General features: G+C 44.6%; 6 protein-coding genes across 6 annotated transcripts; 2 read left to right on the forward strand and 4 right to left on the reverse strand.

Annotated features, from left to right (window-relative positions):
• Positions 1 to 621: 621 nt before the first annotated feature.
• Positions 622 to 6,497, reverse strand: Bfra_001076 (putative fatty acid synthase subunit alpha protein; the record flags this gene model as incomplete). The annotated part of the gene is made up of 3 exons (XM_037331516.1): positions 622 to 916; positions 968 to 5,922; positions 5,981 to 6,497. The coding sequence occupies 3 exons, from the start codon at positions 6,495 to 6,497 to the stop codon at positions 806 to 808; spliced, it is 5,583 nt and encodes a 1,860-aa protein (XP_037197849.1). The 3' UTR covers positions 622 to 805.
• Positions 6,498 to 9,140: 2,643 nt separating this feature from the next.
• On the forward strand, positions 9,141 to 15,493 carry Bfra_001077 (putative fatty acid synthase beta subunit dehydratase protein; the record flags this gene model as incomplete). The annotated part of the gene is made up of 2 exons (XM_037331517.1): positions 9,141 to 14,331; positions 14,382 to 15,493. The coding sequence occupies 2 exons, from the start codon at positions 9,141 to 9,143 to the stop codon at positions 15,491 to 15,493; spliced, it is 6,303 nt and encodes a 2,100-aa protein (XP_037197850.1).
• A 431-nt stretch (positions 15,494 to 15,924) lies between these two features.
• Bfra_001078 (putative cytochrome p450 monooxygenase protein) lies at positions 15,925 to 17,572 on the reverse strand (the record flags this gene model as incomplete). The annotated part of the gene is made up of 4 exons (XM_037331518.1): positions 15,925 to 16,345; positions 16,401 to 17,192; positions 17,231 to 17,436; positions 17,489 to 17,572. 4 exons carry the CDS (start codon positions 17,570 to 17,572, stop codon positions 15,925 to 15,927), a joined length of 1,503 nt encoding a protein of 500 aa, XP_037197851.1.
• Positions 17,573 to 18,197: 625 nt separating this feature from the next.
• Positions 18,198 to 24,254, reverse strand: Bfra_001079 (putative activating signal cointegrator 1 complex subunit 3 protein; the record flags this gene model as incomplete). The annotated part of the gene is made up of 1 exon (XM_037331519.1): positions 18,198 to 24,254. The coding sequence occupies one exon, from the start codon at positions 24,252 to 24,254 to the stop codon at positions 18,198 to 18,200; it is 6,057 nt and encodes a 2,018-aa protein (XP_037197852.1).
• A 258-nt stretch (positions 24,255 to 24,512) lies between these two features.
• Positions 24,513 to 25,371, forward strand: Bfra_001080 (putative snare ykt6 protein; the record flags this gene model as incomplete). The annotated part of the gene is made up of 5 exons (XM_037331520.1): positions 24,513 to 24,577; positions 24,629 to 24,711; positions 24,771 to 24,853; positions 24,907 to 25,272; positions 25,331 to 25,371. Exons 1-5 carry the CDS (start codon positions 24,557 to 24,559, stop codon positions 25,369 to 25,371), a joined length of 594 nt encoding a protein of 197 aa, XP_037197853.1. The 5' UTR covers positions 24,513 to 24,556.
• A 627-nt stretch (positions 25,372 to 25,998) lies between these two features.
• Positions 25,999 to 26,534, reverse strand: Bfra_001081 (putative vesicle transport protein; the record flags this gene model as incomplete). Its single annotated transcript, XM_037331521.1, has 4 exons — positions 25,999 to 26,121; positions 26,179 to 26,194; positions 26,250 to 26,316; positions 26,441 to 26,534. The coding sequence occupies 4 exons, from the start codon at positions 26,532 to 26,534 to the stop codon at positions 25,999 to 26,001; spliced, it is 300 nt and encodes a 99-aa protein (XP_037197854.1).
• Between the last annotated feature and the right edge of the window lie 125 nt (positions 26,535 to 26,659).

Here is a 26,659-nt window from a genome sequence, read left to right on the forward strand (position 1 = left end):
ATAAAGCTTAGGAACTAGAGGTCCCCACGTACCACTTCCTGTCAGCCCTGATCCACGCTGTGCTGCAAAGTGAGCACAGCCCCTGGACCGATGAAGCCCTGTGCTCTGCTATCTGCTATACAAGTAACTACGCAGGAGAACAAGCTCTTCGCACTCTTCTATCCCATTCACAAACTTATATAATACCTTTGAAAAGTTTCCCAACAAAATACATGGAATTAAATCAAGTTTCAAAACTATTGGAAAGAAATTGTCATAAAAAGAAAATATACAAAAGAAAGTATTTTGACACAATACAAATTAGAGTAAAAAGGTACCTAGCTCTAGCGGCTAGTCTTTCCACAATTTGGCAGAACAGGGGGCCCACTATCGGTTCAGCCCGGTCGTTCGTCCCATATACCAAGGTATCCCTCCATCCAATGTATCCAGATTTGTTTGGATTTTCTATGAAAATGTGTCTACGTAAATGGGTATATATATATATATGAAGTATAGGCGATTCACGAATCTCAAAGAAATTGTTTAAATCTATTGTTGTGATTCTCGTTTCTTCCTTCCTTTCTTTCCATCTATCTATTTACATCAAATCCATTGACTATAATCAATTCTGATTGATCTCATCTTCATCTCATCTTCATCTCATCTTATCACATTGAAAAACGCATTCCATTCCTTTTACTCCCTCCATCACATCGTCTGAATCAGAACTGGATGTGCGCCTGCAAATCCCATACTAGTCAAATATGTAAAATAAAATTAAAACTCAACTCCAGTGTACAAGAAGAGTCCAAAAAAAATCTAAAGCTTAAAAGGCTGCAACAGCAATTGCGATGGCTTGAGTGTCAGAGTGCGAGATTGAAATGCTAATCTCTTTCACACCAGCTTTCTTTGCTGCGGTTGCGGCATCACCGTGAAGCTAGAAGTTCGTTAGCGAAAGTTAATCGGAAATGAAGGGGTTTAAACTTACCGAGACAATTGGTGCACCCTTTTCATTGTTGGTGATTTCAATTTCCTTCAAAGGTGCTCCGGCTCCCTTGCTTGCAACACCGAGAGATTTGAAGACTGCCTCCTTTGCACTCCACTTTCCAGCGAAAGATGCTTGTGGGTTTGGTGCCTGCTTGCAGTAAGCAACCTCCTTCTCGGTGAAGTTTCTCTCCAAGAATGTATCATTCTCAATGTTGATGGCAGAAATATCCTCTACATCAACACCAACTTTGTTGTTAGCTGTTGCAGCACCCTTTGCAAGTGACTCGACCATTTGCTTTGTGCTCTCTGCCTTTTCCTTGTTGATAACCTTCTTGGCGAAGTTTGGAGCATATGTGAGAGCAGAAGTCTTCTTATCGACTGATACACGAGCTTCTGGGTTGAGGAAGACAGCTCCTTGTTGGTCGTCAGTGTAAGGTGAGTGATCCTTGGCAACGAACAAGGTATTTGTGATCATTCCGTTGTGGAAGTAACGGTAGGCCTTCTTTTGTCTGGCTTCAACCTTAGTGCAGTATGCCGAGTATGTTTGCTCGTCAAGGGTAGCGAACAGATACTTTGGATGAATACCAATAGCTTGAGCACCCTTTTGACCGAAACCGAAGGAAGTAACAGAGAAAGCCTTGATACCATCGGTTTGAATGCTGCGACTGGGGTAAACAATGTAGTCGAACTTCTCCATAACTTGATCGACATTGTCGGCATTTCTGTTACCAGGAACTAAACCACTGTTGAGGACCTGCAAACAACCGTTGAACATCCAAGCTCCAGCAGCACCCTTTGGATGACCTGTCAAGTACTTTTGGAAGATACCCATGACAGCGTTACCCTTCTTACGACCAAGATGCTCCATTTGTTGGCAAATGACAGAAGACTCGTTCTTGTCATTTGCAACAGTCGAGGTACCGTGGAAAGATGCAACATCGAGGTCATCGATGGTGAGACCCCAAGTAGCAAGGGCACCACGAAGAGGTGCGATAGTAGGATCTTTCTTCCAGAAGTTGTTACCAAGACTGTTCAAAACCTCACGCTCTTGACGTAAAGCCTCGCGCTCGATATGTTGTGCTCGGTCTTGGGCATATTCGCTTTCGTTAAACTCTCCTCCTTGAGCCTTCATGGCAGCAATCTCTTCATGGAGATACTCGAGTTCCGATTCTTGCCATGCCTTGATGTTCTTCTTGCGAAGCTCAACTTGTCTGCGACGGTATTTAATATCCAAGAGAGGCGATGGGAACTTGCCAGGGTTTTCACGAGCGGTTGTAAGAACACCTTGACCTGGAGCAGGAACGGAGCGTCCGATCTTGTCAGTAGCAGTGGTGGTCAACCCAAGGATACCATAGATTGGTACACCCATGTCAAGAGCAAGTCTGGCAGTCATGATGACTTGGATACCACAACCTTGTGACTCCATGAAACCATTTCTGGTGGTGGTGGTAGGACGAGACATCTCTTTAGGTGTACGGCCATGGGCCATTTCATCAACAGCATTACTGGTAGCTTTCATGTTGGCAAACTCGTATGAACCTTCCTCTTGGAAGTCATCGAATCCACCAACAAAACAGACACGAGCCTTTCCTTCGACAATAGTCTCATAACCAATATCGACGGATTCGACTGACGTGGCGCAAGCACCAACAGGAGTCTTGATTGGACCAGTGGAGGACATCAACAACATGTTGACCCAAGCACTCATGGTGTTAATGAAAGACTCTTGGAGAATATCCTTTTGGAGTGGTTTGTCCAAGAAGCGGTCTTTGTACATTCCTCTCAGGGCCGTAGTACCACCAATACCAGATCCAATGCAGTTACCCACTTCGGAGATATGCACATATTGATAGAACTCATATGGATCAGTAATACCAGATGCCAAAAGAGACTCGACAGTGCAGACAAGGACGAACAAGGTAACGGGATCGACCTGCGAGATGATATCATCTGGAATACCATATTTCTTAGCATCCCATCCAGTTGGGATTTGACCGGCGACAAGTCGATCGAAGCGAAGGGCCTTTGGAATGAGTAGTGTAGCACCCTTACGCATGCGGACGAGATACTCTCCAGATTCTGGGATCTCAAAGATCTCAGCCTTGTCGCCGTGCTCACGTTTGAATTCTTCTGCAGTTTCTTTGGAGGTCTCGAATGGCTCCAAGTCCTCTTCAATAACTACCTCTTGAAGCAATTGCTTCTTCTCTGGGTTGTAGCCATTGAAAAGTTCAGGCTCAATCAAACGGATACCAGAGTGTTCGAGAATGTATTTCTCGTATTTGCCCTTGATATCTTTGTCGTCAACTGGATCTCCAGTCTTGGCATCAACCCATCCTGCATATGATTTTCCTTTGATGTTACCATTGTGGTTCTTGATAAGACCCATGATCCAGGCCATCTCAACACAACCTTCCAAAGAGAACTGACCATATGCCTCCATTTCCCATCTAGTACGAGAATTACCCCATGGTCCAACCTCAGCGAAACCAGTAACGACAACAACCTTTTCGAGATCAACCATACCCTTGAGGTTTTCGTTAAGTGGAGCAACTTCCTTCTTCCAGTCTGGCAATTGTGGGAAGTCGTACTTGATGTTTGCACGTGGTTCAATTGTGACCTTTTTGTAGAGGGCTTCACTGTCCTCACCATTGACAATCTTGTTCTCAATAGCAGTCTCCTTGGTGACAGCTTGTCGGACTTCGCTAGTCTCCATAATATCCTTTCGGAGTTTTGTCATCAAATCCTTGAGGTTAGGAATAAATTGTAAACCACCGTTCAAATCAGCGAAAACTGGCTCGGATTGGCAGAGATCAACAATGTTAGGGGCCATAAGACCCAACAAGTTGAAAGCCATCTCTTGTTGAGAGAATGTGCGTACGCCGTAAGCTTCGACACCTTCTGCAACAATGTTGTTACCAGACATGAGACCAGTACCACGAGTCCATCCAATGACAGCTCCACAAATGGTGAGGAAATTGCCCCAGCTCTCCGAGTGCCATCTGTTAAACAGAGTTTCCAATGCCAACTTGGATTCGGAGTAAAGACCATCATTACCGAAAGTTCCGTGATTTGGAGAGAGCGGCAAGACAACTTGAGCAGGTCTAGTCTCGAATCCTCGCTCGAACTTCTGAGTTTTGATACAACCCAAGAGACGGAGAAGATTGGTCAACATGATACGGTGAGCGAGCTCAGATTTTGAGTCGATGCTATCAATTTCACGGCCGTTCTCGGGAATGGCAGCGAATGGAATGACATAGTCAAGATCCCATCCAAGACCGGTCTTTGGATCGTAGATATAGTTGACCAAGGCCTCAACATCTTGTTTGCTACCTTGGTTAAAGGGAACAACAATCAATTGAGATCCTCGGGATCCGTAGCGAGCATACATTGATTGATAGTACTCGGTGACCTGTCTGGAGAATCGACTGGTAGTTACGACAACCTTAGCGCCACCACTAATCAATCCTTGCAACACATCGGCACCAATTGAGCCAGCTCCGGCACCAGTCATCAAAGCGTTCTTGCCTTGGAAAGTGACACCAGATTTAGCGGCCTGCTCTAATCCATCGAGATAGAGACCGGTAAGCTTTTTGCTGTACTCCCAACCGTGCTCATCCTTTCTCTTCAAATGAAGGAATGGAATGGTCTCGACCTTTCCAGCCTTCACATTGCCATTTGCCTTTCCACCATTCATTTTGACTCCGTTCTTCTTGCCACTGTTGTTCTCCTTTGGAATGATTTGTCCTTCGCTCATCGCCAATGAGCGGATGACATCACTATAGAGACTCTTGATTTGGAGTTGAGATGCTTTGGAGAGCTTGTGCTGCTGCTTGATCAGCTTGTAAATACGGCCGAGATCATTCTGGACCTTGGTTCGGTTCCCGTATTCTGAGATCTTTCCCCCGTCAGCCATTTCTCGCACATAGTGCTCAAGCTTTCGGACACTAGATCTGGGGATTTCGGCGTAATCAAGATTGCCACGAGCATCGATTGTTGTATGTGGTCCAGTTGGCAATGCAACATCCTTGTAAACTGGTGCTTCGTTCAGGACATCTCTGCAGTTGTCGATGAGCGATTGTCCAAGCTCCTTTGCAAGTTTGTAAGTCTCGCCACGCTCAGTCGGGCAGTTATCAATGTGGTATTGCATAAATTCGAGAAGGGTGGGGTTGGATCTGTTCATGATACGAATGCACTGACTAACGATTTCCCGATCAACTGCTTGGAGTCGACCGAAAATGATATCGTAGTACATTGTCAAGGCATCTTGTCGCGCCCAGTTCCAGGAAGAATCGTATACTCTAGCTTTCAATTGAGTGAAAACAGGCTCAATACCCGCAGCATAAAATTCTCCGTGTTCGACGTTCCACAGGTCGAGTTGTGCTTGAAGGGCCTTTTCTGATTGTTGCGCGCCAATAAACGCCTTGTCACCAGCTCGGAGATCCATCTTAAGGTATCTGGCGAAGAGTTCAAGCTGCTGCTTGAAAAGTGCTCTCTGATCCTTGGTCAAAGCATCAAGAGCAGCTGGATCCATCATCATTCCACCACCTGAGCCACCTGCATCAGCACTGGCAGATACCGTTGAAAGATTGATTCCGGCATTTGCTGCATATTTTTGTGAAACATCGTCGAGGAATGCCTTGGCATCATTTTCGGATCCTAGACGTGCTGCTGGCTCCATTGTCAGGGCCAAAAGCAAGACACCATCTTGTCTGCCGGATGCTAAACCCCAGCGTGTTTCCAGATATTTTCTTGCTGTAGTTATATTGAATCCACCCGGCATTTTAGAGGAGATTAACCTCGCAACAAGAGATGATGATTGTTTTCCTAATTGGCCGTTGAAAGTTTGTTGCATCGAAGCTCCCAGCTCGTCCAGAGGGGTATCTTCTGGCTTCTCAGGCGTTGACCCGAATTCTTTGCCCAAATCTCCCAATATCTCGTTTTGAAGTGTAGATTTTCCTGTAGAAATCCCATGATTAGCTTCTGCAACCCTAGCAATGAGAAATACAATTCTTACCTCCGACAAGATCCTTGATGGCCTTTGTCAATGGAATTTCCAAAAGTGGTTTCTTGAGTTTTTGGGCAATCAGAGATCGCACAATATCTATGGCTCCGACTGGGGCATCTGGAACTTGTGCAGCTGGGCCTGCACTTGGTGGAGGAGCTGCTGCAACTGGTGCAGGTGCAGAGCCTGAGGATGCTGCTGGTGCTGGTGTAGAATCACTTGGAGCGGCCGCAGGTTCATCCTCCACTGGGTCGACATCATAGTAGATCTCCTTGGCATCTTTGTTATAGCATAGAATTTGACGTTGAATAGATTTTGCTGCATCGTAGGCTTCGTATTTGGAGGCGAGTGTCCGCTTGGCCATAGTACCAAGGGTATCTGCAGGACCGATTTCGACGATTCTTTCGGTGGTCTTCTCATCCAAAATCACATCTTGTGTTTCAATCCATCTTACGGGAGATGCAAATTGATATGCCAATAGCTCGACGAGGAGCGTATGGGCGAGCTCTTGCTCGACTTCGGGACGCATATTTGAGGATTGTATGGTCGAGGAAAATTAAATTGTATTCGAAGGGGGTATCATAAAAAGAATTTCGGTGAAGGAATTCTAAAAGTTTGGCCAAACTGTCAAATTCAAGAATTGAATCTAAAACAGACCTTCCTCTTTTTTTTTTCTTTTGAAAGTAGTGAGCTTGGGACTACTTTGGGAATTCCCCTCTAAAGTCTGTCTATATCTAGTAATACACAGTATATAGAGACTTTTTCTTTTTCTAAATCAGCAAACCAAAAGACTGATTCTATTAGGGAAACTGAAATCAAATTGAAGTTGGAATAACAAAGATTGGAATAACGGACAGAATAGAAGAAGGGAGGGGATCTTCTAAAGGATCTATCTGGTGGAGCGGAGAAAAGACCAAATGTTAGAGTATGGTAGAGTATGGTAGAGTATGGCACGAAGTAGACAGAAGCTTTGGGTTTTCTCGCCTTTCTACGGTATGAGCATGATTTGGCTAGGATTACAAGGGGAGACATCTCAATGGTTGATGAATTTTTGGCCCTCCTCCCAACAGACGGGTGAGGATTGAGACTAGATACGCAAGAGGCTTAGCGTCACGTTATAATCCTTGTCTATAATTCTTCTCCCCTCGATAGCACGAGTGAGCATCAAACATCTATCTCAACGACCTTTTTCTGGATCCAATCCAATATCATGGGTTTCAAGAATTGGGTGACCTACCTACCTAGGGAGTCGGGACCTCGTATGTACGGACTCCGGAGCGAATGTATTTCACCATGCTTTGCCCACATCGCCAATTGTTACACGCTTCTGGTAAGTAGGGCAAGAGGGCAGAGATGGTCGGCACATTTTTACTTTCTTTCCGCTGGACCCCTTGATTTGATTGTATGCATAAACCGGGGTTCTAAAGTGCAAACCCTAGCTTCAAAGGCGATCTGTCTTGCAAAACATGCCTACTATTCCTCGATCAAGAATCAAGAATCAGGATATATCGTGGGAAGAAAGTCATCAGCCTTCTTTTCCACGTCAACCATGCTATGTCTACATACCTGGTACCTGCCCATGGATCACATATTGATATTGATTACTCTCAGCGAGTTACAATCATGCCATTACTCCAGAGGCATTGGGAAATTGGAATGTTGTAAGCCGATATATCGACATTCCTACTCAACAAATGACATTGATTACATATCGACCTACCTAGGCACCTTTATTGAGAAGCTCCCAATCGTAAGACTAGCTAACCCAAGCACGAATGACAAATTACTCACTCTGGAATAATCTACATGTCTCGCCATGCTTTCCGCCAGTCTTCTCGCCGGAGACCCTTTTTATTTTGCTTTCCCCGATAAACTATGGTGCCACGAAGTTTCAGGGGGGCGAAAGGCAGAAAGAGGGGTGTCAGTTAGTAGTCAAGTACATACTACTCGTACATGGAGACTATTAGAAAATTCCAGAATATCCATACTCCGTTCAAAGAGGACACATTTAGGAGGGGATCTTCGGTTCCAGGACTAAACACGCTGCTGCTACTAGTAAAAATCTTCCCAGTTGGTGGTTCACATCTGTCTCAATACTTCACTGGCGGGAAGGACTATTGAAATGTGAAGTGTGAAAATGTGAAATGTGTAAGGTGTAAGGTGTAAGGTGTAAGGTGTAATGCAATGTGCAATGTGAAATGTTTGAAACTCCATCTTCATTCTCCTTTCCGTCTACTCTGGACGATCCCATGTCCCCAAGTCAGATGACTCTTTGCTCTTCCACTCGAACCAAGTGCCAAATTCCAAATTCCAAATTCCAAATTCCAAATTCCAAATTCCAATGCCCTCGAGGTTGTGTGACAAGTGACGTTCATGCGAGATAGATAACAAATACCAAGACCGCTCAAGGCTGACTATCTGACGACTTTATTTGACAGGGTCCCTTGATGACCCAGTCACGACCCAGTAAAAGTATAAAGTGGTAGTGGGTGAATGCATTTTCAACCCCCTCCTTGAGCTTGGTGCCCCAACAAATCTCTAACTAAATTGGGTCTCTTCCCCTGTACCGGTGAATGATTTTTTGGCGTTACGTTGAGGGCGAAGCTTTGGCAGATTTGGTAGAAATGTTAGAATTATATGAGAATTATTGGAGAATTGTTAGAAAAGCTTCCATCTTAGTGCTACCTACCTACCCTACCTTTGGCCGCAAAGAAGGGAGACTTGAACTTGATCCTGAACTTGATCCTGAACTTTCTTTTTCCAAAATCATATCTAAGAAAGGCAGAACCTAACGCAGATTGCTATCTTCTGCTGAAAATCTTCACACTTCTGTTCATCGCTTCATATCTCACATCTTCAATTAATAAATCCTCTCTCTCTCTCCCTCTGTCTCATACCTACATTTTTTTGCATCTTGGTGGAGCGATTGTATCCTTGTTAGAACAAAAGACCGTCTGTAACTTTTTACACTACACCACATCAAATCCCTTTTCTCCTGCTCTTGATTGAGTTTCTGGAGTCCTGTGAAAAAATGTGAGTACAATCCAATAATCCATCGTTTAGTGTTGAACGACACCTTTTGACCGAGTACCTTTTATTGATCTCTGCAAAACTAGTTAAAGACAAATTCACCACTTCTACACATACAACGCACAATCTACCACTCGCCATCATGTACGGTACTGCCACCGGCCCTCAAACGGGCGTCTCAACACCACGATCCTCATCATCTCTGCGACCACTCGTTCTCTCACATGGCTCATTAGAGCATTCATTTTTGATACCCACAAATATTCATTTCCAAGCTTCTCAGATCAAAGACCGTTTTCTGGCTTCCCTTCCCGAGCCAACGGACGAACTCGCACAAGATGACGAGCCTTCGTCTGTGGCCGAGCTTGTTGCCCGATATTTGGGGTTTGTAGCACAAGAAGTTGATGAGGGAGAAGACGATGCGCAAGGATCATATGAAGAGGTTTTGAAACTCGTTCTGAACGAATTCGAACGTGGTTTCTTGAGAGGCAATGAGGCTCACGCTTTGGTTGCCACTCTTCCTGGAATTGATGCAAAGAAACTCAAGGTAGTCGAATCCTACTATGCTGCGCGTGCAGCTAGCAATAGGCCAATTCGCCCTCACGAATCAGCATTGTTTAGAGCAGCTAGCGACGACGAAGCCAAGATTTATAATGTTTTTGGTGGACAAGGAAATATCGAAGAATACTTTGATGAGCTTCGGGAACTGTATAGCACATATGCAGTCTTTGTAGAGGATTTAATCACCGAATCTGCAGAACTGCTGCAGAGTCTATCGAAGGATCCCAGAGCCGAGAAATTATATCCAAAGGGTTTGGACATTATGTCTTGGCTTCATGATCCTGAGTCCACTCCAGATCTTGATTATTTGGTTTCTGCACCAGTCAGTTTCCCACTGATTGGTTTGGTACAGCTCTGTCATTATGCTGTGACCTGCAGAGTTTTGGGACTTACTCCTGGCCAATTCAGAGACAGGATTAGTGGAACAACTGGTCACTCTCAAGGTGTTGTTTTGGCTGCTGCTACGTCTGCTGCAGACTCGTGGGAATCATTCGACAAGGTCGCAGTTTCAGCTCTTACAATCTTGTTCTGGATTGGATCCCGCAGTCAGCAGACATTCCCAAGAACTTCTCTCGCACCCAATATTCTCCAGGACTCCGTAGATAATGGCGAAGGAACACCCACCCCTATGTTGAGCATCCGTGATTTATCGCAAGCTCAAGTTCAGGAACATATCGACGCAACCAACAAATATCTTCCAGAAGATAGACAAATCGCCATTTCTCTGATCAACAGTGCTAGAAACATGGTTGTTTCAGGACCTCCAATTTCTCTGTATGGTCTTAACCTTCAATTACGTAAAGTCAAGGCTCCAACTGGTCTCGACCAGACCAAAATTCCGTTCACAGAGCGCAAAGTTAGATTTGTAAACAGATTCTTGCCAATCACATCACCTTTTCACAGCAAATATCTTGCTGAAGCTACAAACCATATCAACGAAGATCTAAAGGACGTCAAGATTGATAGCAAAGCATTGGGCATTCCTGTCTACGACACTAATACTGGAAAGGACATCCGGGATGATATTCAGGGCAATATTGTGCCAACTTTGGTGCGTTTGATTACCCACGATACTGTTGAGTGGGAAAAGGCTACAGTTTTCCCAAATGCAACTCACGTTCTTGATTTCGGCCCTGGTGGTGTATCTGGTCTCGGCGTTTTGACCAGCCGCAACAAGGATGGAACCGGCGTTCGTGTTATCCTAGCTGGCACAGTCAGTGGTACCGTTCCAGAGGTCGGCTACAAGCCCGAGCTTTTCGATCGTGATGAGGAACACGCCGTCAAATATGCAGTTGATTGGGTAAAGGAGCATGGTCCCAAATTGGTCAAGACCTCTGCCGGTCAGACATTTGTGGACACAAAGATGAGTCGAATCTTGGGAGTTCCCCCTGTCATGGTTGCTGGTATGACACCATGTACTGTTCCTTGGGATTTCGTTGCTGCGACCATGAACGCCGGTTATCAAATTGAGTTGGCTGGAGGTGGATACTACAATGCCAAAACTATGACCGAAGCGTTGAGAAAGATTGAGAATGCCATTCCAGCTGGTCGTGGTATTACTGTCAACCTTATCTACGTCAACCCACGGGCTATGCAATGGCAAATTCCACTCCTCGGGCAATTACGTGCAGAAGGTGTACCAATCGAAGGTCTCACAATTGGTGCTGGTGTACCTTCCATCGAGGTGGCACAAGAATATATTGAAACTCTTGGCTTAAAACATATCGCATTCAAGCCAGGATCCATGGACGCCATTCAAGCTGTTATCAACATTGCAAAGGCCAACCCAACTTTCCCAGTCATTCTTCAATGGACTGGAGGACGTGGAGGCGGACATCACTCCTTTGAGGATTTCCATCAACCAATTCTCTCAATGTACTCGCGCATCAGAAGACAGGAGAACGTTCTCTTGGTCGCAGGCAGTGGTTTCGGTGGCGCAGAAGACACTTATCCTTATCTCACCGGTGCATGGTCAAAGAATTATGGCTACCCCCCAATGCCATTCGATGGATGCCTCTTTGGTAGTCGTGTAATGACAGCCAAGGAAGCATATACCAGCAAAAATGCCAAGAAAGCCATCACTGAAGCTGAAGGTCTTGATGATGCCGCATGGGAGAAGACCTACAAGGGCCCTGCGGGTGGTGTTATTACTGTTCGATCTGAAATGGGTGAGCCAATTCACAAATTGGCAACTCGTGGTGTTAAATTCTGGGCTGAGATGGATGCCAAGATCTTCAGTTTACCAAAGGAAAAGCGAGTACCTGAGTTGAAGAAAAACCGTGATTACATCATCAAGAAGCTGAATGACGATTTCCAAAAGGTTTGGTTTGGACGAAACAAAGCTGGGGAAACAGTCGATCTTGAAGACATGACATATGGTGAAGTTGTTCGCAGAATGGTAGATTTGATGTATGTCAAGCACGAGTCCCGCTGGATCGACAAATCATACATTAAGCTCACTGGTGACTTCATTCGCCGTGTTGAGGAGCGTTTCACAACTGGTTCAGGACAGCCATCCAAACTCCAATCTTACGCAGATTTGGAAGATCCTTACCCAGCTGTGGAAAAGATCCTAGCCGCTTATCCAGAATCGGAGAAACAGCTCATCAACGCTCAAGATGTTCAGCACTTCCTTATGCTTTGCCAGCGTAGAGGTCAAAAGCCAACTACTTTCGTGCCATCTCTTGACGAGAACTTTGAGTTCTTCTTCAAGAAAGATTCTCTTTGGCAATCTGAAGATCTCGAGGCTGTCATCGGTCAAGATGTAGGCAGAACCTGTATCTTGCAAGGTCCAATGGCTGTCAAATACTCAAAGGTTGTCGATGAGCCAATCAAGGAAATTCTCGACGGTGTTCACAACGCACACATTAAGTTTTTGACCCAAGATATCTACGGTGGAGATGAATCCTCTATCCCAGTGCTTGAATACTTTGGTGGCAAGCTCATTGAAACTGAGGAGGAGGTCGACGTTGAAGGTCTCACAATTTCGGAAGATGCTGACAAGACCACTTACCGATTGTCATACTCTCCCACTGCCGTTCTACCATCTCTCGAGGCTTGGCTCTCATTGCTTGCAGGCCGTAAGAGATCTTGGCGACATGCTCTCTTCACTTCAGAGGTATTTGTTCAAGGACAAAAATTCCAAACAAACCCAATGAAACGAATCTTCTCTCCTGTCAAGGGTCTTTTTGTTGAGATCGCTTATCCTAACGATCCTTCAAAGACCGTAATCACCGTCAAGGAGCAACCTAGACCAAATCACTACGTTACAGTCATTGACGTGAAACTGGTTGGCAAGAACGAGATCTTGGTCAACATGATCAAGGACACAACTGCTGTCGGCAAGCCAGTATCTCTTCCATTGAAGTTCACATACCACCCCGAGGCTGGTTATGCTCCAATTCGCGAAGTCATGGATGATAGAAATGACCGTATCAAGGAATTCTACTGGCGAGCCTGGTTCGGTGGTGAGACTCTCGACCTCGACGCTTCCGTCACTGGCATCTTCAATGGTGGTAAGGCTACCATCACCAGTGAAGCTATCAACGACTTTGTTCACGCTGTTGGAAATACTGGAGAAGCTTTCGTTGACCGACCTGGTAAGGAGGTTTTCGCTCCTATGGACTTTGCTATCGTTGTTGGATGGAAGGCCATCACCAAGCCAATCTTCCCTAGAACAATCGATGGTGATCTTCTCAAACTCGTGCATCTTTCTAACGGGTTCCGCATGATCCCTGGAGCTGAGCCATTGAAGAAGGGTGACGAAGTCGAAACTACAGCCCAGATCAATGCTGTTCTTAACCAAGACTCTGGTAAGATGGTCGAGGTGTGCGGTACTATTACCAGAGAAGGCAAACCAGTAATGGAGGTTACTTCACAATTCTTGTACAGAGGTGCATACACCGATTTTGAGAACACCTTCCAGCGCAAGACTGAGACACCCATGCAAATCCATCTTGCTACCTCGAAGGACGTTGCTGTCCTCAGATCTAAGGAATGGTTCAACTTGGATGAGCCAGATCACGAGTTACTTGGTCAAACCTTGACTTTCCGTCTCGAGAGTCTTGTCCGCTTCAAGAACAAGACCGTTTTCTCAAGTGTTGAGACTAGGGGTCAAGTTTTGTTGGAGCTTCCAACCAAGGAGATCATCCAAGTTGCGAGCGTCGAGTACGAAGCTGGCGTGTCTCATGGTAACCCAGTCATTGATTACCTTGAGCGTCATGGATCTTCAATTGAACAGCCAATTAACTTCGAGAACCCCATCCCTCTCAATGGAAAGACTCCTCTCTCTCTCAGAGCACCAACATCCAACGAAACCTATGCTCGTGTTTCGGGTGATTATAACCCTATCCACGTTTCTCGTGTCTTTTCTAGCTACGCAAACCTGCCTGGTACTATCACCCATGGTATGTACTCAAGTGCAGCTGTTCGCAGCTTAGTCGAGACCTGGGCTGCAGAGAACCACGTTGGTCGTGTTCGCAGTTTCCATGCTCAACTGACAGGTATGGTTCTTCCAAACGATGATATTGAAGTCAAGTTGCAACATGTCGGTATGGTTGCTGGTCGTAAGATCATCAAGGTTGAGGCTAGCAACAAGGAGACTGAAGATAAGGTCTTACTTGGTGAGGCCGAAGTCGAACAACCAGTCTCAGCCTATGTGTTCACTGGTCAAGGTTCTCAAGAACAAGGTATGGGTATGGAGTTGTATGCTAGCAGTCCTGTTGCCAAGGAAGTATGGGATCGTGCCGACAAGCATTTCATGGACAACTATGGTAAGTCACTCAAGTCTCTTTTTATGACATCATTTCTAACAATACATCAGGTTTCGCCATCACCAACATTGTCAAGAACAACCCCAAGGAACTCACTATTCACTTTGGTGGTCCTCGTGGTAAGGCAATTCGTCAAAACTATATGTCTATGACTTTCGAAACTGTCGGTGCCGATGGTTCCATCAAATCTGAGAAGATGTTCAAGGAAGTTGACGAACGTACTACATCCTACACCTACAGATCACCAACTGGTCTTCTCTCCGCCACTCAATTCACACAACCCGCCTTGACATTGATGGAGAAGGCAAGTTTCGAAGACATGCGCTCCAAGGGTCTTGTTCAACGTGATAGCAGTTTCGCTGGTCACTCCCTCGGAGAATATTCTGCCCTTGCTGCTTTGGCAGATGTCATGCCAATTGAGAGTTTGGTTTCTGTCGTCTTCTACCGAGGTTTGACTATGCAAGTCGCTGTCGAACGTGATGCCTCTGGGAGATCCAACTACTCTATGTGTGCTGTCAACCCTAGCAGAATTTCCAAGACCTTCAACGAAGAAGCCCTTCAATATGTTGTTGCAAACATTGCTGAAGAAACCAGTTGGTTATTGGAAATCGTCAACTACAACATTGCCAACATGCAATACGTTTGTGCTGGTGATCTCAGAGCTCTTGACACTCTCACTGGTGTGACCAACTATCTCAAAGCTCAAAAAATTGACATTCAAGAGCTCATGCAGACCTTGAGTCTCGATGATGTCAAAGCACATCTTGTCGAAATCATCCGCGAATGTGCTAAACAAACCGAAGCCAAGCCCAAACCCCTTGATCTCCAAAGAGGTTTCGCTACCATCCCTCTCAAGGGTATTGACGTACCTTTCCACTCCACATTCTTGAGAAGTGGAGTCAAGCCATTCAGAAGTTTCTTGCTCAAGAAGATTAACAAGACAACTATCGATCCTAGCAAATTGATTGGAAAATACATTCCTAACGTTACAGCTAGACCTTTCGAATTGACTAAGGAATATTTCGAGGATGTTTATCGTTTGACTAATAGTCCAAAGATTGGTAATGTGTTGGCTAATTGGGATAAATACCAAGATGGTTATGAGGAACCTAGTGGGGATGAGGTGGAGGCAGAGACAAACGGTGTTAATGGAACTCATTAAATGAATCGAGTTGAGGATTAGATCATTTGAAGGGAAAATGATGATGAGTTGATGGGTGGGTATTGATCAAAGGCTTTGCTTTGTTTTGCGGGCGTCGGAGTATGTTTATAAGAACGCATGCATCTGCTGGAATGATAGATGAAAAAATGGATGGACCGTCACACTTAGATTAGATGGTAGATGGATCGATCATTCGGTCGTGGGCTAGATGGTTGTTAGTTAGTTTATGATGATAGCATATTGTAATTCTTTTCTGTTAGATTTTGAGATTTTCCTATACATGGTGTTTCATGAGATCATTGATTTGTCATGGTGTTGGTATTGGTGATAGTATCACTGCAGAGATACACTATCCATTCAGAAGGGCAGTTTCAAAAGGCTTTCTATGGATTTACTTGGCGGTATGCTTTCAATAATGTACTCATCTCAGACTATGGTAGTGCCGAACGTGTTCTTAACCTCACTTCAAAGGGTTTCCGTTCTACAACCGTGAAAACTCTCTGCTCCTCCCATTTCAGATTCCCAGCCTCACTATCTGCCTTCTCCAACTCAAACCTCCACACCATTCTCGCAAGCACAAGTTGTAATTCCGCCATCGCCAGAGGTCTCCCAATACAAGAGCGAGGACCCACGCCAAAAACTTGTACTGCATTGCGATTGTCGTTATAAAAAGGAGACGAAGAATCGTTTGCTGCGAGCCATCTCTCGGGGTGAAATTCAGACGGTTTGTGGAAATATTCGGATGATAAGGAGATGGATAGGGGATGCACGTTGACAAATATATTTTCTGGGAGATCGTATCCGCATACTCGGGCGCCGCCTGGAGGTACGACGCGCGGGAGACCGACTGGACTGTGAATTGTTTGTTAGATTTGGGATAGAGTAAGTAAGAGAAGGGGTTTCTTACGTGGGATTGCAGAGTCTGAAGCTTTCTTGAATGACCGCATTTAGATAGGAGGTTTCTTTAAGCGTAGCAATTGATATTTCCTCCTCTTTCTCGAATTTCTCTCGGATTTCCGAGGTGAGGAAAGCGAGTTCCAGAGGATTGTTCACGAGATAATTCGTAATAACGCTCAGAACACTAACTGTCGTTTCGCTTCCGGCAACAATGATAACGCTAGCTGTCGCTTGCAACTCCTGAATCGACAACCCTTCTTTCCCCTCCTCATCGCGTTTAATCAGGGAGATGATATCCGGTCTCGGTGTTTTTCTCTCCAGTCTTCGGTTTATTTTCTCAACAGCCAAGTGCCAATGTTCCATCTGTTTCCTGACCACACACCTCGGTACAAAATACGCAAGCATCCAACTCAATCCCGGATAATAACCCAGCGAAGCTCGATACGTCGCTGCGCGCAGAGAATTAAAGATCATCGAGACCCAAGGATGATATTCCTCGCTCTCCAAACACTCAAAGGATTCTCCGAATCCCAAATCCCCAATGAGATCAAAAGTGAAGAATCCATACCAGCGAACTATATCCACAACCACTCTCTCGGCTGTATCCGCATTCTCCTCTACGAGATCTTGTAAACGCGTGATCAGAAAATCAACACACGTCCTAATCAATCTCTCCTGACTCCCCACCGCCCTTTCCGTAAACGCCCGCTCCATCGCCCTGCGAAACCTCCTGTGCGTCGCGGGCTCCAGCGCATTAAGTACAGATACTGGTTTCCCAGATTTAGCACCATGCCAGAGGGTACTTTTCGGGAACGCTGATTAGAATAGATATCGTGCCACGCGCGCGGGTTTGCGATGGAGAGTTCGTCGGGGGCTATACGCACGATGTTTCCGTATTTGTGGTGGAGAGCGTACACGTCTTGGGCGAGATGTCCGCGCCAGAGTGAAGTGATGTAGGGGATGCGGGTGGAAATCCAGGGGGTGGGACCGGGGAAGGAGGAGAGGGGGTGCAGGTAGATGGTGGCGAGTGTGTGGGAGATGATGTACTGGGGATTGTGAGTACGCGGCATGATATCAGGAGTTTTTATGTATACGTACGAAAATACATATTACTAGCACAGCAAAACTCCATTCCTTGAATGTCAATTCGGGAGAAATGAGACCGGCTAAGAAGGTACCCATATTCTCTTCTGGGAATTGAACATGGACTTGAGAATTTTTCAAAGGCCAATGCTATTCCATACAACTTGAAACACTTGAAAAAGTTAAGAATGAAAACATGAGGCGGTAATTTTAGTTATTTATATATTTTAAAATGGTTAATTGAAGAGGGGTAAAGGCATTCCAACTCTTTTAAATCTCAAACAGTTGACCTTACCTGCATACTGTGCCGCATTTATCTGATCTATCTACACAAGGGTTCGGATAATTTCATCCATTTTCTTGTTTGCAAAATCCAACTGTTGCCATCGTGTATTCTCATTACATATAAGTCTTCCGCCGAAATGTCGGAATTGACCATGAAATGGTAGAGGTAAAAGGTGTTTATGGGAAACAATGTGAACTTCATACCTAGTTTGGCTGGCCCATCCCATGGCCAATCAAGACCCCACAATCAACATTTATGAAGAGGCATTCTGATCTAAAACTTTCCTTGAATTGTAGGTGTATCATGATTTTGTATTTCATTCTGCATATTCGTGAACGCGTTCGTGTATTCATACTCATGTATGCATCTATTAAATTCATCATCCTCTATCATCCCCATTCCTTTCCCATCTCCTCAAACCGACTACCATCACCCTCCTCATTTTCCCTTCCCCTTCCCATCTTTTCCCTTTCCCTCATCCTCAACCCTAACCTTCATGACATCTGGTACCTCTACACCCTCGACCTTATAAATCAACCCTCTGTACCCATCGCTGACAACCCAAACATCGAATACTCTTCCATCCATGATATTTCCCTCCTCTCCTTCTTCCGTTCCAGGAAATTTAAGTGTTGCTTTTGCTTGAGGTTTGACTCCTACGCCTATCACACTGGTGTTTTGTCTTCCCTCATCTCCGTTGCCAACATTTCCACCCTGAGCACCTTTACCCTTCAAGTTGGTCTTAGGGGCACTCCAACCCAATCTCTTAATAGCAGCCACCTCATCACTTCCTTTGCTACAAAGCACAACAAACCAGCCCTCACTTTGACTTTTGGGGAATCGAGGCGCATACATTTTACCCTCCTTATCCACCAATCCATTGAGTCTCTTGATCACAACGTCCATCTTCAACGCCGTAACATTTTGTACTTCAATTTTCAAGTTTGGTATCATATTTGCTGCTTTATCGAAAGCCTGCATATTTCTACTTGGAAGTTGTAGTTTGTTTTTAAGAGATTGATACGCGTTCTGAGGTAAGGCTGAGAATTGTTGAAGTGATGTGGGAATGTCGTTGTCCTTGGATGGTTTGAAATCGGGAGCTACACCAGGGAAGATAGACAAAGCGTGGTCTTCGGGCCAACGAGCTGATTTGATACATTGAAGTAAAGTGATCATTTGCACAACACTTGATAGATATCCCAATTCCGTAAGAACATCGATGGAAGCTTGAATAATACGGATAGCTTGGTCGAGGACACTAGTTTGATCACCCACATAATCAGAGATGGGAAGGTCAATCCTGCTCATGTGGGCCTGAAGCAGCAAAAATGCTTTCACGTGAGGATCCCACATTGGAAGGCCATTGAAATGTGCTGCGTCTGCTGGGAGAGGTAGGTTCTTGGAAAGTTCGATGTTAATGAGATCTTCGTTATGGCGAACGGGGAGCTCGTCGTATTCAGTTGCGGAAGACATCCAAGAAAGTACATCGCGGAATGAAGCATTTGGTTTAGCATGTTTAACTAGGTGACGAATGGTTTTGTGAGAGAGATAGTAGTAGGACATGATTTTTCCGAGAGGGGTAGAATCGATGTTGCCATTGGGGTAGATTTCCAGACATTTGGATTCGGCGAGCTCGTCCAATGACTTATCTACCATTGAGATCATGTAATCATTGGCCATTTGTTGAGCAGCAATGGTATTGTGTTCTTCGGCCGAGATTTCAAGGCCATAGTATGAAGGGTTTTTATGGAGACGTCGGAAGAAGAATGTCCAGGTTAGATAATCTAAAGCATCTTGTTTGGTAGTGATGGTTTCAGCGGATACTTCAGCGCCAAGATGGTTATCTAGGACATTGTGAAGTGAGGATTCTACTGGGAAACCTGTATGTAGGAAATGTTTGTAAAATGCTTTCTTTGAATCTTGAGTGAAGATACGAGCAATTCCTGAAGTATCGAACTGAGGACGTCCAGCACGACCTAACATTTGTAGAACATCTGTCAAGTCCATATCTTTGTATCCTTCAGTCTTAGCGTCGAAGAACTGAGTACCCTTTACAACGACTAAATGAGCTGGAAGATTGACACCCCAAGCTAGAGTGGATGTTGCAACGAGAATCTGAATTTTGTTGTTGGCAAAGAGCTCTTCGGCTAGTGAACGATCAGATTCAATCAAACCAGCATGATGCAAACCGATACCAAAACTCAGGGCTTCCTTCAAAGCGTCATCCTTGACTCGGGCAAGGTTCAGTTGGAGATCTTCCTCAGACATCTTGACAAATCGACGAGGATTATCCTCCATACCACAGAAGTTAATCAAGTCCTTGGCTGTCAAACGTGTTTGTCTACGAGAAGCAACAAAAACGATGACCGGTTTTTCTGGACTGTGTGTTTTAATGGCCAAGAAAGTCGGTCTATTCATAGATTGCATCAGAGGGCAGAAGCCTCGGACCTCTGGGAAACCATCGATAAAAATTTCCAATGGAACAGGTCTAACGGAATGCCTGAAGTTAAATAATCCTTCCTTAACACCAAGCCAATTTCCTAAATCCATAGCATTGGCGCACGCAGTCGACATACCCATAAGTCTGACTGAGTTATTGGTCTGAGTTGCAATGTAATTCATACGAGAAACAATGATCTCCAGAATAGGACCACGATCTCCACCGAGCAAATGGATTTCATCAATAATAACCAAGCTAACTTGTCGAACATAACCTCTCGTAGTCCACGAACGACTGATACCATCCCATTTTTCTGGAGTAGTAATAATGATGTCCGCATCTCGAATAGTTCGTGTATCAGGTGTATTGTCACCTGTCAACTCAACCAATTTCAAGCCCATTTGTCTAGTCAATCTAGCTCCCCAATCTTTGACTCGCTCACGAACAAGTGCTTTCATGGGAGCGATATAGACAACCTTAGAGCCAGGCTTCTCTCGGAATGCCCACCACATAGCCAACTCACAAGCAATAGTCTTCCCAGATCCGGTTGGTGACCCAAGAAGAACATTTGCTGGTGTATGATACAAAGTGTGAAAGATCTGAGTTTGCATAGGATTGAAAAATTGAAAGCGTTTGCCATAAATCTCTTCCAGGGCCGGGTTCTTCAGGGCAGTAATTGGTAGAGGTTGAAGATTCAAAAGATCAGTATACACACTTTCAGTGTCCGGTCTGATTAAATGTTGGAAAGAAATTGGATACACCGTTTCGGCGCCCAACCATCTATCAGAAACTGCTCTTACATAGATCTGCGTAGGGAGCGGATCCGATAGTGGAATAGTGAAGCTGAGTTCATGGTCGTCGTATAACTTCTTTCTGTTCAGAATGAAGAATTCATGATGGTATATTTCAGAAGTTTCCGAGTTTTCAACCCAGATCCAGTAACTTTCTGATGTACCATTATGACGATCGTTCCATTTGAACTCCGGCGTGAGGTAGAGACGAATTCTCAATACATCTCTATTTAATGGAGCAATTTCGGCTTCCACGCTGAGTGTAGGAAAATTATCAAGAATCCTTGAGATTGTCCTTCCAGCACCAGGATTGTGTACCATGGCACCAATCTCAGCTGCATCCATCTCTTTTAGAGTTTCGATGGAAAGATTTTCTTTATCATCAAGCTGTTTAAGAATTGGCTGGGCTAACTCAAATTGATGAAGAGGATGTTGGAATGGCCAAATTCTCTTCTCAATCGACTTGCATAGTGAGAGAAGCACAAGACATTGGTGGCCCCAACGACGATTCAAAGCAATCATGAATAATGCACGGCAAATTCTGGCCGATTGCTGAGCAACATAGTTTGTATCGTTGGCTAGAGCAAAGTCCTCAAGTTTGGCTCGAGATATGTAAGATTGTAAAAGAATATTCGTCTTGGCGTGTGAGGAATCAGTTCCACCTTTCACCTGACAAGGAGAGAAGTCTTCTCTCAAGCTGGTAAGCTCCTTTGACTCGCTGTCTCTTGATTGAATTTGATCAAACTCTCCACTCATAGCAATCATCGTGAGAACATCAGCCTCGGAAGATTGAGGTTGCATCATGGTGTTGAATATCTGAATACTAGTATGGAGGACATAAAATTGACTGGCAATACGTCCAACATCCTTACTTCTGAGCTCCTCGGTCGTTTCATTGAAGATAATCATTTGGCTTTGCTGAAGTGTCTTTGCTGCTTGAATGCATAGTTGTCTTCGACGCTGTACCAAATTTGGATCATCGCGAGCTTCAGCCCAATCGATGCCATAAGTCAAAGGATCTCTCTTCATTCGAACGAATAAATAAGAATACCCAAGCCATGCGACAGCTTCAGGAATCGATGTGACTGTCCCCAAACCGATTTCAGCGTTAAGATTATCCACGAGATGTTTCGAGAATCGAGACTCGATGGGGACTTGAGATGTGACGGCCTGGAGATAATGATCAAGCTTATCCGCTGTCGTACAAATCATACCAATACCAGTATCCTGAAATTGTGGTCTACCTGCACGACCGAAAATTTGAAGAACGTCCAAAATTCCCAGGTCGATAAATTTACCTTCTTGAGCACTGTAAACTTGTGTACCTTTGATTACTACTGCTGCGGCAGGCAAGTTAACACCCCATGCCAAGGTAGCTGTACAGACAAGAACTTTGAGAACACCACTTCCAAATAATCTCTCCATTAGGTTTCTGTCTGAACGAGCCATACCTGCATGATGAATACCAATACCCTTTGGTACCAACTCCCGAAGTTCACGCCCTCGTGAGCTCTTCATATCCTTCACAGCTGCTTCATATTGAGGATGATTAGTGGGATCGAATAGATCTACACAAACTTGCTCTATAGCCTTTTCATACAACATCTTAGCAGTGTTAAAAGTGTCCTTCCTGGAATGAACAAAGACCATGACTTGGTGATCAAGTTCCAGCATCTCTCGGACTTTTTCGAATGCAGTTGTATCAATATTCTCTCGTGATTGTCTGGTTCCAGCTTTCCCTTTGACTCCGATGAAGTGCTGTTCGAGAGGTACAGGTCTGAAGCTAGCGTCGAAGTAAAATAGACCTGCGTAACGGTTGACTTTGAGGAAGTCGGCCACATCGATATAGTTCGGAAGGGTAGCAGACAGTCCTACAATACGGATGAGAGATTGGGTGCTCTCAACTTGACGTTCAGTACGGGCAACTAATGATTCCAGGACAGAACCTCGATCATCGTGAAGCATATGTACTTCATCAATAATCAAAAGTCGAACCTTTTGAACCAATTCAGTATCTCCAGTGCCTTTTCGAGTAACCACGTCCCATTTTTCAGGAGTTGTGACGATAATTTGAGTTTGGGTAATTTCCTTCTTAGTGAGATGCATATCACCAGTAAATTCGCGAACTTGTATACCCAACCACGCTAGACGACTACCTAGCTTTTGTGTGATTTCGGCTGCCAAGGCTTTCATTGGGGCGACATAGACAATCTTGAAGTCATTGAAATTGACCACAAAGTCTGAAGATTCGGGATTCTCTGATGGGTGTGGTGAAACATTTTCTCCAATGGCGTGAAGTATCGTAAGCATTGCTGCATCAGTTTTACCAGCACCAGTGGGAGCACAAATCAACATATTTTCGCTGGTCTTGTATGCTATTGGATAGACCAAACTCTGCATTCGATTGAGAGACTTGTAACCCTTGAAAGTTCTCTTGCAAAGGCCATCCATCTCGGAAATCTCGACTAATCTTCGACCTGCACCTAAAGTTCCAACCTTTCCAGCCGGTACAGTATATTCTGAGTACCTCTCGTGTTCTGTTCTCTCACTACCTACCGGTAAAGCATACTTCTTTCCTCTCGAATCCAGGATATTACCAGCATGATGCGACTTGTACACGTGGGGGTATTTTTCTTCGTCGCGATTAATGGACGGTCCTAGTGCGGCATGTTTATGCTCATAATCTCTCTGTCTTAAGGCTGCTTCCCTTTCCTTCCTGGTCTGTAATTTTCCAGTAAAGATGCCATCATCTTGAGTTCCAATAGAACGTGCAGCGGCGGTAATATCCTTACGGTGGGAGATAACTTCAATGGCAAATTCTATATCATCGAAGCCGATCATGTCAATCAAAGTAGACTGAAGCTCTTCCTCTCCACTGTCAGACCCTAAGATTGCCATGATTTGTTCCTGGAGGTCGTTTCCTGAAAGTCCCTGCTTCCTCTGAGCAATCTCCATACATTTGCTCTTCAACCATTGAGATCCATAGTTGCCTGCACCAGCGGAGTCAGAAAGACTAGGAAAATCATCGTTGACATCGCTGCTGGACAAATCATCATCCTCGTCACTAATGAAGTCCCAAACATCATCACCGCTATTTCCGGAAGTAAATTCATCATCGTCGTCGAAATCAACGTCGATATCATATGATTTAGTATCCCCATTTGTCGAGCTCGGAGGCAAATTCAACTCTGCCAAGGCGTTTTTCATAGCAGCAAGTTGGGCTTGCCATTGCACTTCAGCTGAATCCAGCGTCGAAGAAGACATGATTTCCACACAATCTTTATCAACTTCTTGGAAATGTAAAGTTCAATGAAGATTTCAGTTTGGGCTATCATGAAATATAAATAAAGCTGATTTATTAGCTGATTCACGCGGCGGGGAGTAATCAGTGGGGCTAACCGGGCATAATAAAATCCGTCGTCATACTGTAACCCCCATGTGATTGTACAGGATACAGCCCAGAGTTTCAACATCAAGAACAAAGCAAAGCCACATCCTTCCAAACCTACACCTATCTTTGCTATCAAGACCTCAATCACTCTTACAATCAACCCCAAATCGCAAAAATGAAGTTGCATTATATCGGAGTTCGTTCACAGATCTCGCAGTGATAATGTCATCAGGCTGACCGCTATCAGATAATCAAGAACTCGGAGACCCCCTCACATGAGCTCTGCTGCGTGAAAGAGTTGAGCGCATATGGCCGATTTACTAGAAACAGGTTAGATTATAACTATCGTTCTGCATGGGACCAGACTGGTTAATAGGATTAATGTACAGTTACGGCGAATTCATGACGGTTTTCAGTAAGACAGTCGCTGAACGAACAAAGCCTGGCCAAAGGCAAGACATTGAACAAGATAGTAAATCTCAACTCCTCCAAATCACAACAAGACCCTCTATCTGACAATATCAGGTAACACATTCCACGCCTATGGACGTTCCGAAGGTGTCTGTGGTATAATAATTTCCGACCACGAATACCCAGCCCTCGTTGCCCATCAACTTCTCTCCAAAGTCGTCGATGAGTTCCTAAATGCACACCCTCGATCAGAATGGGCCGATTCAAACCCAACCCTCTCATTCCCCGAACTAAACGACTATATTGTGAAATACCAAGACCCGCAACAGGCAGATAGCATCATGAAGATCCAAAAGGAATTGGATGAGACGAAAATTGTGTTGCACAAAACTATTGAGAGTGTTTTAGAGAGAGGCGAGAAGATTGATACATTGGTGGCAAAAAGTGATGGCTTGAGTGCACAGAGCAAGATGTTCTATAGTGAGTTTATTAGGTTGCGATGGGAATTCACAAGGGCTTTTACTAATTCATAAAATAGCACAAGCAAAGAAACAGAACTCATGCTGCGTGGCTATGTAGATTGATGTATTTGATTGGCTATGGCGTTCTCATCTTTTTGATAGCATTCTCGCAGACATTGTTTCGATTGGAGGATGTAAATTGCAGTTTGAGGTTCGGGAATATTGGCGAGTGAGGTTGCAAAGTAGCTTAACTTCCAAGGCGACGTCTTAATACTTGAATGGTGCAAACACAAATGCCCGGTGGTCTTCAATATTTCCTCATCATTCATTAGCGAATTATAAAGGAGCATATGCTCTACTTTACTGTTTGCCATCTAGTGTATACTTCATAAGGAAGCCCAAATGTGAGCCAGTTTGGTGCCCCTTTTTCATATACAATCTAAATCGTCGTGAAAAACTAGGACATAGCATCATTCAAGCTCAGCTCATCTCGTGCCATAACATCATGTACATGTTCCGTGTTCCTTCGTAGTTCTTGTTAAGATTTCGTGGGTATCTGCCTATCCCCTTTTTCAAACAGGCAACTCTGCTCCCCTCATTGCAACCCCGCTTCTATCAACCATGGCTCCGATGTATGGGCCAATAATCGGTATGTTCCTTGCGAACCCAGCTATAGTCCCTAGGAAGTCACCAAATAAGATGAATATGCCGTACAATTCCACCAGAAATCCTGTAAATGGCCACCTCATGAGGATGAGTGCAAGTCCAGCGAAAAAGGCTCCGGTCCCTTAAGCTTTTGTCTCCGCGCAAAGAACGCCATTGTTTTTTGTGGTCCAATTATAACAGTTAAGCCGATCAAGAAGAGAATCTATATCGATATATTATAAGCTAGGAAGCCCCGTTTCAAGGCCCAGAAAATACGCACATTTCCCATAGCGAGCCTACAAGTTTATTAGTGTCACCTTCCTCGGTATCTTACGGAGAGTTCAAACATACATAGCTCTATCAAAAAACATCATAACACCTCCGATCAGGAAGAACCCGCCTTTCGAGACCTCATCAGCTATACTAGATCTGAAGCACAAACCGTAGAATTTCACCTACCACCTGAACAAAAGGCTACCCCAATCTCTATACGAAGTGTCCATTAGCATAAGCCCTACTAAATCATATAGCATGTCTGAAACTGGATCGATTGAACTCGGCGCAAATAGTCCAGAACCGTCTGGCTGCTGAAGTCAAGAACGTACTTTGGGAATCTGACAACCACATGGTAGGCATTTTGAATATCCTCCGAGCCCGGAAATTAGTAATGCGTAAGTATTTGAGTGTTCCTACAAGACACACTCGTAATGTAACAGTTGGTAGTAGAAGTAAAGCTGTCCTTAATGATCTTTTGTTGGAGT

This window comes from Botrytis fragariae (assembly GCF_013461495.1).
Source record: "Botrytis fragariae strain BVB16 chromosome Unknown tig00000001, whole genome shotgun sequence".
In the NCBI taxonomy this organism is placed as follows: Eukaryota; Fungi; Ascomycota; class Leotiomycetes; order Helotiales; family Sclerotiniaceae; genus Botrytis; species Botrytis fragariae.